Source organism: Cetorhinus maximus, chromosome 9 (genome assembly GCF_964194155.1).
Source record: "Cetorhinus maximus chromosome 9, sCetMax3.hap1.1, whole genome shotgun sequence".
In the NCBI taxonomy this organism is placed as follows: Eukaryota; Metazoa; Chordata; class Chondrichthyes; order Lamniformes; family Cetorhinidae; genus Cetorhinus; species Cetorhinus maximus.
In genome coordinates, this window is record NC_135887.1 from 92,049,230 (window position 1) to 92,065,338 (window position 16,109).

The window sequence follows — 16,109 nt, forward strand, 5'->3', positions numbered from 1 at the left end:
AATTAGCGTCTGGGCAGTAAGGCTGTCAACGAGCTGTCCCGCTCTGGACTCAATCTGGTGGCATCAAGGAGGCAGCGGGGTTCCCACCCCACACCCTCCCACCTGATTAAATGCCCCTCACCTCCAAACCTACCCCTGAGGGGGCATTCGTGTGTTTCTTTCTTTTTCCTATTATCACCTCTTTTTTGGCCTTGCAGTTTTTGCCATTTAATCACTTTTTCCTTCACCATCACAGCCTTTCCTCTTTGTTCTTTCCTCCTCCCCCTTTGTCTTCCTTTACTTTCTTTACTTTCTTAAAACCTATGACACCTCTAACTTTCCCAATTCTGATGAAAGATCATTGCCCCAAGATATTAATCCTGTTTCTCTCTCCACAGATGCTGCCAGACCGATTGAATATTTCCAGCTTTTTCTGTTTCCATTTCAGATTTCCAACATCTCCAGTATTTTGAATTTTTTTTGTGTTACAGCAGAGCAATTATCTCCTCTGATAACAATGGAGAAAGTTTGCTCTTCCGCTATTTATGCTATTTATTATTTATTCTACAGAAATCCGAAATGTGTTCTTCATACTTACATCTAAGATTAGGAATAGCAAGCAGGGGCAATCTCGCCTCAATGGAACTTCACAACCTGATTAATTTACATGCCTTATGAAAAAATTTGATTTTGATATGTCCTAGATTTGACTAAAAGGGGTGATGTAATGGTCCCTTAACTGATCATTGTAGTGTAAAATTGAAAGATGAAATGGTAGAAAGATCGGCAAGATTATGTTCAACTGGCTGCAAGCATACATTCTTCTCTAGGCACATCTCAATGTAATCCTAATATTGGCCATGAGTGCGTCGGTTCATTTAACCTTTAATATACCTCCAAGTATTTTAACTCTGTTTGAACTCATTATTAGCACAGACACAGACGCAGACACAGGACTAGAGCTCTTGTCCAAATATTGAAAGAAAAATACAGTCCTAACAGTTCTCCAGATTGCTGCAAAGCATTTTACCACAATTGAAGCAACTAAGTTGCCAAATCAGTTTCTTTCAAAGAGCAATGCAATTGTATAAGATCTGCCGTAACATTGTTGATTGCCATTTTAATTATATAAATCAAAGCAACCTTCTGAATATGTAGAACGACGATCATCAGTTTTAAAGACGAATAAAAACAGCACGCATGCACGCACATGCACACACAACAGAATCCAGTTAGTCCTTAAATGATTCCAGGGCCCGTTTCCAAAACCCAACCCAGAAGTCCATTCTACCAGATCAAGTTCTATGTAATTAGCAACTTCCTGACATCAATTCGAAAATTGCCTTTGCCAGCTTGAACTTTCACCCCCTGTCACTGTTTACCGTTTTTCCCTCAGTTGCCTCCATTAAGGGCTGAAATGCCCTTGCATGTATATGTGTCATCTCCTGATCACGCAATCCCATTCCCAGTGAAATAGTCAACATTCAACTTCCTTTTGTTATCCTCATGATAGCTGCCATTCTCTATCCTCATGCACCTATTCCCTCCTCCCTTTCAAAGCTGCTGTCGTCACTCCTTTAAACCTCATTCTTGACCTCTCTGGAATTGCTAACTATGTTCCCATCTCCAACCACCTTTTCTCTCCAAGATCCTTGAAAGTGTTGTTGGCTCCCAGGTCTGTGCAAACCCCTCTCTCAACTCTGTTTCAATCCTTCCAATCAGCTTTCCAGTCCTCTGCACAGTACTGAAATGGCCAAAGTCATGAGTGACATTATCTGTGATTGTGGTGCATTATCACTCTACATACTCTTCGACCTCTCTGCAGTCTTCAAAACTACTGATTACAGTGTCCTTCTGCACTGCAACACATCTTCTCCACTTTCCACCTTTCTTTTCCAAGTCCATGAGATTGCCCTCACTTAAATCCACTCATACCTATGCAATTATAACTCGAGCATCTCTGCCAATGGTTTCTCTTCACACCCCTGCACTTGCACCTTGGAAATAACCAAAGATTCATCCTCCCTCTTCCAGACCCACATCTTCCCCTTGGCAAAATTATCTGCAGACATAGGGTCAACTTGCACATGTATGCTGATAACATCCAGCTCTACCTGTCCATCACTTCTCACTCTGTGCTATCAGACTGTTTGGCTGTTAGCCAATCTTGGATGAACTATAATTTCCTCCAGCTAACATTAGGAAGGCTGAAGCAATTATCTTTGGTCCATAGCACAAACTCTATTACCTGGGCAGCACCTCCATCACCCACCTTAGCCGTTTTCTAAAGCTAAATCAGATTGCTCACAACCTTAATATTTAACCATAGCTGTTTAAAAAATACAAAATCAAAGAGAAAAATTCCAAACTGTTTTCATATGCTCATCCCTGTAAAGGTGTTTGACCATAAGACAATATATATTCTTCTATATTTAAAATATATGAACATCTTGAGTACATTCCAGCCTGTTGCTCACTCCCAGGAATCTATTATTCTATATGTATAAACAACCTAAACCCCTCAGTTAGGAGCGGATCTGTAGCTACTTCTTAGATATCTAATATGCTATATATTAACTTTCTGGATCACTCAATTATGTTACTGCCTTCAGTAATCAATTATTCTCTATTTACTTTCCAAAGAAAATTCTGAGCTACTGTGGAACCAAGAAAATCAACTCTGTATATTGACCAGCATATGTGGTGACCAGAATTTGTTCCATGGTACACACCGTTTCCAATTTAGTTAATTTGAAGGAAACTGATTCACATCTGGCAACTTCACATTAGAGGAATGTGTTTCAAGGTTACAGACACCCACTGGAATCTTTCAGCTGCAGCAGAGAACATCACTTACCCTCAGAGGGTCAGCCCAGGCGGACGCAGTTTGTGGTCATAAGTGTGATCATCATAGAATTCGTCAACAGACTTTAATGTCCTATGTGAATAAAAGGGCTGTAGTTTATTATGTAATCATTATAGTTTGAAAGAGTGCCTTTTCTAAATCCAATTGTTTTACAAAATTGTCTTACAATGAACAATGTTATAATTTGATGGTTAAAATTAATATTTCACAAAAGGGGCTGTAGTTGAGTGACCTACAAAGTAGGTTATCTATCGTTACTGTACCCCAAAAGTTATTCATTGTTTGAAAGGTCCCTATAAACAATAACTATGGTATTTTATTCAGGAACATGTTCACAGCCTAAAGGCTAAATTGCAGTGTGACTTGCATTGAAAAATTCATATATAGACTAAGTAATCAGGTTAAAAATGTGCAAATGTAACAATCATGTAGTCACAAAAATAGACAGACAAATTCAGCAGGCAACAGGGAAGTGGTGGATGGGATATTAAAGGAAAAGGAATGTTGAATTAAAATGATATTAAAATTACAAACCAGTACACCATTCCTACATTACAGGCACTGAAGTACATATAAATACTTCATTGAGAACCCGAACTGAATAGGGATATATTGGTACCTTTCCATCCTGCATCTTACAGGGTGGAATATAATTGAACTTCTGAATTGCCTTGATTGCTTTGGGTAGGATGGGGGTTCCCAGTTTTGAAACTGGGCAGATTGCATAAGGGGGTTTTCTGAATTTGGTACAAGTATTAACTCTTCTTGCTTGTAGGGTTTTGAGCTTTGTGACTTGATGGGTGTTGTCAAATTACTGATTCTGAGGCCTATGGTCAATACCTACTTCTTAATTCAAACCAATGATACAAATATAGGTGAGTGTTTTACACCAGCAGTGGCCTAGTCTCTGCCTGTATACATAAGCAAAGAGAATGCAAACACAATGAGCTGAGAGGGCTATCACTGATTTTTTGTCGATAACATGAAAAGCTGTTATCTGACCCAGGTTATTAAATTAAGGTCCTTGTAACTCCCAAGCGTATCATGCAATATATACGTTTACGTTTGCATTGTTAAAAAATAATACATTTTGAATCAGGATTGCTTTGTGTGGGATTGTTTGAGTGGGGCCAGAATCTTACTGCTTATTAGGTTATTATAGCAGGGCATTGTAAGATATGAGCACTGTGCGATACGAGCACTGTGCAGTAGCTTGGTTATTTTTGCACCAGTTTTCCCAGTACAGTTTTAGTTCATGTATAATTGCTCACACTTCTAATAAGATTCTGTTGTACAACATAGCACATCTCGTGTTAATGAAGAAGATTATTTTGAACAGGAGGCACTACAAAGATTTTCCTGTTACCTTCAGGGAATAGATATCTGGCCAGTATTGAAATTTTTATCCAACATTCCTTTTATTCTACCCTCAGGTAGTGACTCATTCTTATTCTAAGAATATTGGCAGCACTTTGTGAGCTGCGAACGAGTGTCCAATCTTTAATGAGGCATTAGTCCTGAGAAAAGGGCCACATCCCCTATTCTGATCTTACCAGGAGTTCACTTGTACTTTCCACTACGGTTCAATGGACCAAAATAAGAACCTTGGTTAACTTTCCCCCTTCCTAGTCTGTGGAACATTGAATAGGTACATAGGATTTCATAGAATATACAGCACAGACACAGGTCATTCAGCTCAACCCTGTGTTTATGCTCCACGATTGCAACATCCCAATGTCAAGTTCAGCTATGACTGGCTAACCTGGCATACATTGTGGATCTTTCTTTGATTCAGCATCATAACATATATTTGATTTATCAACAAAACCACTGCAGGAGTCCAAAATTTGTTGTTGGTGTTTTGGAGATTATGATAGATATCCAGGATTGCAAGTGACCCTTCAAGAATTAGTCTAACAAACCTGGCACATATCCATTGCAGTTAGATATGTGATGGATCTCCAGTAAGCTCTTGATTAGGTCAGTGTAGAACACCAGGACAAATTTTTGCTTTTAAACAATTTGTATTAACATAGCGCCTTTAACGTAGCAAAATGTACCACTGCACTTTATGGAGCATTATCAAACAAAATTTGACACTGAGTCACACAAGGAGACAGAAACGCAGATAACCAAAAGTTTGTCAAAGAGGTATATTTTAAGGAGGGTCTTAAAGGAGAGAAAAGGAGGTAGAGAGGCCATGCACTGAAGTCATTTGAGATTGAAGTGAAAGAGCAAGCATTGTCCCTCTTCTCTGCTGCTGCAAAGCGCAAGTTGGAGTTTCTTTTTAAAGGGTGCACAGGAGTTTGTGTGTACTTCAATTGCTCACAGCCATTTTACACGAGTCCTATACCAATAATTGCATCGATGTGAGTGTGCATGAGCAGATCCAAGAAAGGTATTTGCAAATCTCTCTGCGGGCAATCAATGAGCACAATTCTTTTTTAAAGGTTCCACAGTGATGCAATTAACTTCAAGGAAATTCTAGACCATTGAGCCTAGTTGCAGCATCAGCTTGGATGAGTTGATTATACTACTGCACTCCCATTGTAAATAGCTCTTTCCCACACATCATGCATGTGGCTCTTGGTTACAATTTTCACAGAAAACCAACTTGAATTACATTATATGATGCACTAAAGCATAAAAGCCTGAAATCCAATCTAATAACAAGGAATTTAGCTAATCTAGCTTCTTTGAGGCTACAATCTTTACCATGGAATTAGGAAATGTTCAAGAGGAATTTTTTCACCGAGAGGATGGTGGAGGTTGTAAAGGGTTAACATTAGGAGCACCTGATACTGATGTAACTAGTGATGTAGCTATGATGCAATGTCACATGATGAAGGCTGAGATCTGGTAGGAAGCAGAAGTACAACCTTGGGCAGAATTTTCCCATCACCCCACACGACTGCACATAAAATGATGCGTGGTGATGTCGGGCGACGTCATCACGCACTATCGCGATATTTAGCTGGGCGGGCATGCAAACATGGCCGACGCGCGCCCGCCATTAATTAACGGGCCACTTAAGGCCCTAAAGTGTTCAATCAATGCTGATTTTTCGGTGCCCATGTGATCTTTGGGCTGGCGCACGGGTGCAACGGGCAGGCGGGTAGGACATATTTGTATAAATCTCATCCACGGGCAGGATAAGAGGGCTCAGTGGGGTTGAGAGTATGAACAGTCAAGTATTTATTTGTGAAAGTTTTAAAAACTTGCCTGTGTGATCTACAGTACTTCAGAACGCATACCAGCTGCTTTTTCTGGACTCTTAACCTTCAGGTCAGCACTCCATAGTGAATAATCTTTTCTGCGGGTTTCAGGAAGCCTTCCCTTAGCCTGGGAATGGGAGCTGAATTCTCCACTGAAGACACCTCCTCTGAGAAGGGAGGGCTAGAAGGGGGAGGAGGCTAGGAGTGTACATTCAGCCTCCAGGGGAGCCACCTTTGGGAGTATAGGCAGAGGCACATGGGGCACAGGGCCAACAGGAAGTCCAAGGCGGAAGGGGCCGCAGAAGATGCCACTATCCTGCTGCCAGGGTTTACAGGCAACAAAGCAGTTACCTCAATATGTCAGCTGCAGTGCCGAAGGAGGCTCCGACTGTCAAGGCAGACAAGTCAACTATATCTGTCAGATGATTGGGCCTGAGATATCCCCTAACTGTGTGGGCGGACACCCCATGCCAGTGGTTCTGAAGGTCACAGCTGCCCTCAATTTCTGTGTCTCTGGCTCCTTCCAGGGCTCGGTGGGTGATCTTTGCGGTGTCTCCCAATCAGCTGTCCACACTTGTGTCAAGCAGGTTACAGACGCTCTGTTCAGGCGTGCATTGACCTTCATCCAAAACCGTTAGGACCAGGCAAGTCAGGCATAGTGAGCCAGAGGCTTCGTGGCCATTGCTGGCTTCCCCCGCATCCAGGGTGCTATAGACTGCACACATGTGGCCATCAAGGCGCCAGCAGGTGAGCCCGGTGCCTTCATCAACAGGAAGGGCTTCCACTCCATGAACGTGCAGATAGTGTGTGATCACAAGATGCAGATTTTACAAGTGTGTGTGATCTGCAGTACTTCAGAACGCATACCAGCTGCTTTTTCTGGACTCATAACCTTCAGATCAGCACTCCGTAGTGAAGTGCTACTTCCCAGGCAGCTCCCACGACGCCTACATCCTCAGACACTCCCAGGTGCCGGGGCTCTTCAGTGCTCCGGCCTGGCTTGATGGATGGCTGCTGGGTGACAAGGGCTATCCCCCTCAGAAGGTGGCTCATGACGCCTCTCTGCCATCCAAGAACAGAAGCTGAGCAGCGGTACAATAGGAGCCATGCCTCTACAAGGGCTATGGTGGAGAGAGCCATCGGTCTTCTCAAGATGCGCTTCCGATGCCTGGGCTGCTCAGAGGGTGCACTCCAGTACCCCCCAGATCGTGTGTCACTGATAATGATTGCATGCTGCGCTCTCCACAATCTTGTGCTGGAAAGGGGGGGACGCAGTGGACAATGAAGACGTTGACGCGGTGGCTGCGGCTGAACACGACGAGTCCAGTAGTGAGTCCAAGGATGAGCACGCACAGGGAAATGCTGAGGAGGTAGGCGCTGATCCGGGCATACTCCAGGGAGGCAGGGACACCCGGGAGGCTTTAATCCCACAAACCTTCAGCTAGCACACCACAGATGGTCCACCAGGACAAGCCTGGGCTGTCAGCTCGACACTCGACACCTAAGTGCAAAATCTGCCAGGTTAGCAACAGTTACTAAGGGCTTTGTTCATAAAGCTGAATATCCAAAAAAGCACTCATTACAGTTTTGGAAACCATACACATGCAGAATAAAAGAGGCACCCTCAGCCATGGTGACATATCTGATTTTAATGTGTCAAACAAAGCAGCTAATTACAAAAAAAAAAGGCAAAGGTGTTACAATTCAAATTAAATCATAAGGGCCTCATCTCGGGCCAACTAATTACCACCAGTGAGAAGCCCATGGTGTGCCCAATGTGCCCTATGCTTTTGTTTCCTGGTGCTACGTCTTGGTGCTGCCCCATCGCTGGGAGTGGCATCTGAGACAGCCTGCTGACTCTGCTGTCCTGTTGGCCTTGATGACCTTGGCGATCGTCCTCTGGCCTGTGGAGCCTGTGCTGGCCCCGCCTGGGAGGGAGCTGCCAGTTCCACATCTGGCATCTCCCCAGTCGTCGCAGCCTCACTGGATGATACAGTCACTGGGAGAGGGGTGGAGAAGCTGCCGCCCTCATCCGCAGCGCCCTGAGAGGAGCCCGCAGAGACGACAGGCAGCTGCTGCGCCGACATGAGGTCGCTTTGGACCTCCCTGCTCACCGTGGATGGATGGGCACCGAGCTGGGGAATTTGATGCTCACACCATCTCCCACACTGGCACTGACCAGCTGAGGTCAATGCCGATATGAGAGCCTGCTGGTCAGAGCGCATCCCCTGGAAGCCCTGACGGGTCTCCTGGAGGAGCCTCTCCATGAGAGTCGCCACTCTCTCCATGGAGGACGCATGGCGCTTGCACATTTGGCTCATTGCTTCGATGAGCGTCCACGTAGACTCCTCCACCGCAGAGACCAAGCCAAGCATAGCCTCATGCGTCTCCCCCAGATGCTCCCCCACACCCAGCCGCACTCCAGAGGCACATCATCAGGCACCAGCTGAGCAGGTGCCTGGTCCCCTGCAGTCCTCCGACTGCTGGCGCCATGGACACTGTCAGCTCCTCCAGCGACTGTGAAGTGCCCTCACCGCTGTGTCCCGGGACACTAGCCATTGTTCGAATTCCCACCGAGGTGCTAGTATCTGCGCTGGTGCCTGCCTCAGAGAAATGTTGTGAAGCTGATGAGACTTCAGGGCCCTCAGGTGTGAGAGGGGGCCTCTGCTGCTCCTCCTCCTGACCCTGCTCCGCTGATGCTGAAAGGAAGAACAAGGACAGTGGATCAGTTAACGTGGAGACAATGACAAAGTGCATCCCTGTCCCCTGGATCATTATGTGCTCATCCTTCCATAGCCAGTGGTCAAGCCATGTTGCAAAATTAAATCATTTAACATTCAGCACTGTTGTGAGGACAATGCTGACCTCACTATTGGGCATAAATACCTGGCCGTGGCACCCCAGCCTTATCGACACCAGTGGACCTGGGCACATGACGCCTCTCCAGATCCAGGGCCTTCTGCTCGAAGTGGCTAAGAATGGCTAACTGTGCCTGGCCGCCGCCAGTCCTCACCCGCTCAGCGGCATTATGAGCATTCTTCTCCTGAAAATGAGAGAAGAGCATTGATTTGTGCAAATTGCACATGGACTCTCTTCTCGCACGGCCCACCCCAACCAGAGTGGGACATATCAGAGCTTCAGTGCGTCCTCACCCCGCTGCTGCCAAACACTCACACAAAGATGCTAGGCCTGCTCCCCATCCCACCTCGTTGGACACATGCTGCCTACATCACATTAGGCACCACATGGTATATTCTTCCATAGCAAGGAGGCGAAAGCACGTAGAGCGCAGAGCACAGCAGGTGGTTCATTGCCACCTTGAAGCTCTCCTCCCAGCATCTCATCACCCTGACTAGGACATGTTCTGGAGTTCAAACACAGCGCCTAGCTGTAGCTCCTGCAGGTTGCCCCCACACCAGTCATGTGGGACTCAGTGTAACACGTGCTGCGGGGGGAAAACACATCACATCACCCTCTCAGGGTGACCTTGGCATGGGCAATATCTGCTGGCCCACCCAGCAAAGGACAAATGCCGTCAATGAGTCAATGCAGTCACTACACTCGGACTTGGGGGGGTGGGGGTTGGGAGGGCCGACCTGCTGGGATAAATGCCCAATGCCAACATGGCACTCACTCTGCCAGAGCGCAACAAGTAGTTGAAGAGCTTGCGACACTGGATCCGGTGCGCCGCACCACATCGCAGGAGCTCACCACCTCCACCACCTCCTCCCAGGCACGTTTTGTCATGTGGGGGGGCCTCCTCCTCCCATCCTGAGGGACCAGCATCTCCTGCCATGCTGTCACCTCCTCGAGGAGGGCAGCAAGGCAATCATCTGAGAAATGAGGGGCACATTGGCCCCCCGCCCTCCCCTCTGACCTGGCATGTCCCGCTGGCCTACCCTCTGGACTGGCCTGCTCACCAGAAGCTCTCTGCTGTGGCCTTGCATTTGCCATTGTGAGCAGCCTACAGGAGGCTGCCAGGCCTTCTTTTAAACAGGCTGCCGGGTCGCCATTGGACCCGGCGCTCTGTGCACGCCCGCCGCCACCCGCACACTCCCGCTATCCTTAGGAATGGAGAAATATGCTGGACGGGCCTTAATTGGCCTACCCACATAAAATGGCAGCGCAGACCCGATCACAGGTGGCGATCGAGTCCGCGCCCGCTCCCGCTCCACCCTCCCCCGCCAAATGGAAAATTCAGGCCCTTGTGTAGGGCACAGATATATATATATATAGATCCATAAATAAACAAGGAAGGTTTTTTTTAAGAATAACATTCTATGGTAGCATTCTTAGGTCAACAGGCAAACCCTAAAGAAACCCCTTTAAACCCAACTCTAAACACAGATCAGGTCCTCACTGCCTGAAAGGGTCATAAAGGCAGGAACTCTCATCGCAAGCACTTGGAAATGATCCTGAGTGCCATAAACTACAGGGCTATGGATTAGAGCTGGGAAATGGGATGAGGCTGGATGGATCTTTTTCAGTTGGCATGGACGTGTTGGGCTGAATGGCCTTCTTCTGTGCCATAAATGTTTCTATGTTTTAAGCACTACTTTTGAATTGTACGTTGTTGTTTTTGAATTAATAGTTCTTTTGGGGTGGTCGCAGCTTTTTTTTTTGCTATGAAATAGTCAACAGAATTGCTAATGTTCCATCTTCCACCCACTCTAGTTCTGATTCTCTAGATGATACATCATCAGAAGCAATGCTGTCGTACATCTCCCTCAGTTCATTCCATATTTTTTGGGGGGGGAAGAAGGAAAGGAAGGGGAGCAAGAGAAACAGACAAAGAAAAAACATGAGAGAAATTTCAATCAATTAATTGAAAAGCAGCAATATTTAAGATTAACTGAAATCTATTCTTTTTATTAGGATTGAGGATGAGTTGTTCCCACTCCGGTTCGATGGGTTCTGAGATGGCTGATAAGTCCAATTCACAATCTGCAGACTTTGACGCATTCAGGCTGGTGGTTCTTGAAGAGTCAATCAGATGAAGTGTTGGAGGTTTGTGTGCTCTCTCTGAACCCTCGACTTCACCTCTGTCTGCTCCTGGATGAAATCTCTCAATGTGTTTGGTCCCTTCCCAATAAACTGTCTCCAGTTTGGTTGGTTACAAACCACGGACTCCCATGAGTGGGCAGGGATGTTTGACCTCTTCAGGGAAACTTTGGGAACATCCCTGGAGAGATCTATTACCATTACTGTTGATTATCAGAAATGTAAAGTTAGAATAATTTGCAATCTAATCCCCCTCTGCTCATGCCTTGCCAACATATTGATAGTTTGCTATTTTCTGCCAAAAGTATCATTAGATCAATTTCTTTTAACTTCAATTACCTCCTTAGTCATCTTTTGCTTGGGATTTGCAGTCACTGAGCTCAGATCTGCTGAAGTGACACAATCTGGACAATGTTGACACAGGGGCACTCAGCACAGGCAGTGGAGAGATGAGAGGTCACAGCACAGGCTCCAGGGGCACAAGAGTGTCACAACAGTCACAACACAGACTGTGACCATTTCAGAGTCATTGTTAAGGCAAAGTTCCATCTTAACACGATAAGTGACATCCTCTGTATGATGTGGCACACTCACTGCGCTAAATGGGATAGAATTGGAACAGACCTAGCAGTTCAATACTGGGAATCTCTGAGGCTCTGTGGGCCATCAGGAGCAACAGATTTGTATTTCACCACAATTGTAAACTCATTGTCCGGTATATCTCTACCATTCCCATCAAGTCAGGGGATCAATGAGGAATGTAGGAGTGGATTCCAGGAGCAGTCCCATGTGTACCTAAAAATGAGGTACCAATGAGAGGAGGAGGCTCCACAAACATCCCTGCCCACAATGATGGCACAGCCTAGCACATCAGTGCAAAAGACAAGGCTGAAGCTTTTGCATCCATCTTCAGAGAGAAATACCAAGTGGATGATCCATCTTGGCCTTCTGCAGAGATTCCCAGAATCAAAATGCCAGCCTTCAGCCAATTTGATTCACTCCACATGATCTGTAGAAATGGCTCACTGCACTGGATATAGCAAATGTTATGGGCCCCAACAGTAATGCCAAAGACTTGTGCTACAGAACTAGCTCTGGCCAGAGCAAAGCTATTCTATTACAGCTACAAAATTGGCATCTACTCAACAAGTATGGCCTGTCCACAAAACACAGGACAAATCCAATTTGGCTAATTACCATCCCATCAGTACTCTCAATCATCAGAAAAGTCCTGGAAGGTGCCATCAACAGTGCAATCAAGCAGCACTTACTCAGCAACAACCTCATCGATACACAGTTTGGGGTCTTCCAGAGCCACTCAGTCCCTGACCTCATTTAAACCTTGGTCCTAACATGGACAAAGGAGTTGAATTCCAAAGGTGAGGTGAGAATGACTGCCTTTAACATCAAGGCAGAATTTGACCGAGTGTGGCATCAAGGAGCCCTAGCAAAATTGGAGACAATGGGAATCGGGGGCTGGGGGGGGAGCTCTCCACTAGCTGGAGTGGTACCTAGCACAAAGGAAGATGTGATTGTTAGAAGTCAATCATCTCAGTCCCAGGACGTTGCCGCAGCAGTTCCTCAGGGTAGTGTCCTAGGCCCAAACATCATCTGCTTCATCAATGACCTTCACATCTTAAGGTCAGAAGTGGGGACATTCACGGCTGAGTGCACAGCATTCAGTTCCATTCAGAACTCTTCAGTTAACAAAGTAGTCCATGCTGTATAGAGCAAGACCTAAACAACGTTCAGGCTTGGGCTGATAATGGAAAATAACATTCAAGCCACAGAAGTGCCAGGCAATGACCAATTCCAACAGACAGAATCTACCCATCTCCCCATGGCATTCAACAGCATTACCACTGCTAAATCCCCCACCATTAACATCTTGGGGGTTATTATTGACCAGTTGGTCAGAGGCTGTGAATTCTGTGGCAGGTAACTCACCTCCTAACTCCCCAGATGATGTCTACCATCTACAGGCACAAGTCAGGAGTTTGATGGAATACTATCCACTTTCCTAGATGAGTGCAGTTCCAACAATACTCAAGAAGCTCAACAACATCCAGGACAGAGCTGCCTGTTTGATTGGCACCCCATCCGCCAACTTAAATATTCACTCCCTCCATCACTGGCACACAGTGGCAGCTGTGTGTCCCATCTATAAGATGAACTGCAGGAACATGTCAAGACTCCTTCGACAGCTCCTTCCAAACCCATAACCTCCACAGGGACAAGAGCAGCAGATGCAGGTTCCCCTCCAGCCACTCACTCTCTTGACTTGGAAATATATTGCTGTTCCTTCAATGGTTCAAAATCCTGGAACTCCCTTTCTGACAGCATTGTGGATGTCCATATGCCAGATGAACTGCTGTAGTTTAAAAATACAGCTCACCACCTTCTCAAGGGAAATTAGGAATGGACAGTAAATGCTGGCCTAGCCAGCGACACTCCATAATCCAAGAAAGAATTTTTAAAAATACGGCAGCTGACACGGGCTTCCAAAAGGTATGTGATAAAATGCCACATGACCAACTTGTCAGCAAAGTTAGGGCCCATGAAATAAAAGGGATAGTAGCAGCATAGATAAGAAATTGACTGAGTGGCAGGAAACAGATGTGGTAAACACTAAGATAAAAGCAAAAAACTGCTGATGCTGGAAATCCAAAATAAAAACAAAAATACCTGGAAAAACTCAGCAGGTCTGACAGCATCTGCGGAGAGGAACACAGTTAACGTTTCGAGTCCGTATGACTCTTCAACAGAACTAAGGAAAAATAGAAAAGAGGTGAAATATAAGCTGGTTTAAGGGGGGGGTGGGACAGATAGAGCTGGATAGAGGGCCAGTGATAGGTGGAGATAGCCAGAAGATGTCATAGACAAAAGGACAAAGAGGTGTTGATATTATCTAAGGAATATGATAATAGGTGACATTAAGGGTAGAAAGCAGCACGAGCAAGGTACAGATAGACCTAGTGGGGGTGGGATGGGGGGAAGGGATCAAAATAGGCTAAAAGGTAGAGATAAAACAATGGATGGAAATACATTTTAAAATAATGGAAATAGGTGGGAAAAGAAAAATCTATATAAATTATTGGAAAAAAGGAGGATTGGAAAGGGGGTGGGGATGGAGGAGAGAGTTCATGATCTAAAATTGTTGAACTCAATATTCAGTCCGGAAGGCTGTAAAGTGCCTAGTCAGAAGATGAGGTGCTGTTCCTCCAGTTTGCGTTGAGCTTCACTGGAACAATGCAGCAGGCCAAGGAGATGTGGTGCACAGTTGTTTTTTGGACTGGAGGAAGATATACAGTGGGCTTCCCCACAGGGTTCTTGTTGGGACTCCTGTTTTTCTTGATATACAACAAGTCCTCATTTAGAGTTGTAGTTGCATTCCTGAAAATTGGAACTTTTAAGTGAAACAACCTTAAATTAATCCTTAGGAATCAATGTTAAATCCAGAGTTAGATTCCTTCGGACATTTCTTGCCTGCAAAAACCAATGTACAAGTTGGAATACCATACCATACCATACATGTGAGCACTGTGCATTCCTAGCTGAAATAACTTGCGAAATAAAATACAACACTAAGTATAAAAGAAATACATTATACAATTAAATTCTTTAAAAGAATTACAGTAACCACCTTAGTACACAGTACTTTTAGATTGGCTAGACTCCATCTAATGGTAGAGGTTGGTCAGTGCAGGTAGCAGCTGAAGCCTACATGAACCAACTTCTGCCAGTAGATAGAGCCCAGGACTTCAGTGCAAGTTCAGAAGCGAAACCAGGAATGATGCCAGCAGCAGGAGCCAGAAATCAGGAGCCACTGAGGACTAAGATCAGGCCCTGAGGACTAAGTTAAGAACAGAGGCCAGGAGGCAAGGCCAAGAGTTGGCAAAGGCGGGAAAAGCAAGACTGGGAGTCAGCAAGGGTGGGAGAGGCAAGGCCGGGAGCAAGAGGAAGAAGAACTAAGGGAGAGGGTGAAGCACTGTGGAAAAGGTCATGTGAACAGATAGGCCATCTGCGGCAAATGATATTAAAGTGAAACTGGCAACGTTAAACAGATATACTGACGCTACTTCATTAAGGACGTTAATGTGAAACACCATTAAGTGAGTTGACGTTAAGCGAGGCCTTACTGTAACGACCTACAATTGAGTGCACAGGGCACAATTTCACAATTTGCAGATGACAAAACTTGGAATTATTGTAAACTGTGTTGCAGAATAGTGATAAACTTCAAAAAGACATAGGCTGGTGGAATGGGCAGACAAGTGGCAAATGGAGTTTAATGCAGAATGAAGCATATGAAGTGATTCATTTTGGTAGAATGAGGAGAGACAATATAAAATAAAGGGTACAATTCTAAAGGTGATGCAGGAGCAGAGGGACCTGGGGATATATTTACACAAATTGTTAAAAGGTGTTAGGGTAGATTGAGAAAGCAGTTAATAAAGCATACAGGATCCTGGAATTTATAAATAGGAGCATAGAGTAAAAACCTGTATAAAACAGGTTGGTTTTTAAAACTAAAAATGCTGGCTTGGCCTCAACTGGAGTATTATGTTCAATTCTGGGCACCACACTTCATGAAGTATGTGTCGGTATAAGCGAGGGCACAGAAAAACTTTATGGAAATGGGTCCGGGGATGAGGAACTTCAGGAACGTGGATAGATTGGAGAAGTTGGGACTGTTCTTCTTGGAGAAGGGAAGATTAAGAGGAGATTTGATAGAGGTGTTCAAAATCATGAGGGATCTGGCCAGAGTTGATGGAGAGAGAGAGATAATTATCTGAAGGGAAAAAAAACAGGGCTAGGGGGAAATGGCAGGGGAAGAGGTTTAGCTGAGTTGCACATGTAGAGGGCTGGCATGGACACAACAGGTCAAATGGCCTCCTTCTGTGCTGTAACCATTCTATGATTCAAAGGCATGAGAGATCACAGCACAGGCTTCAGCGCCAATGAGGATTCACAACACAGACTCCAGTATCCTGAGAGGCCACTAGACATGCACCTGTGAGGTCACAGCACAGATTCCAAGCAGGTAG

General features: G+C 45.3%; 2 protein-coding genes across 3 annotated transcripts in view; one reads left to right on the forward strand and one right to left on the reverse strand.

The window, feature by feature from the left end:
• eps8l2 (EPS8 signaling adaptor L2) overlaps positions 1–16,109 on the forward strand; it is a 598,035-nt gene that overhangs the window by 254,786 nt on the left and 327,140 nt on the right. The gene's annotated exons all lie outside the window — the stretch shown is intronic.
• Positions 1–16,109, reverse strand: part of saxo4 (stabilizer of axonemal microtubules 4) — a 169,356-nt gene that overhangs the window by 53,142 nt on the left and 100,105 nt on the right. Inside the window, exon 12 of the mRNA XM_078549101.1 lies at positions 2,837–2,917. Within this exon, the coding sequence (XP_078405227.1) occupies positions 2,839–2,917 (79 nt within the window). The 3' untranslated portion in view covers positions 2,837–2,838. The remainder of the gene's footprint in view (positions 1–2,836; positions 2,918–16,109) is intronic.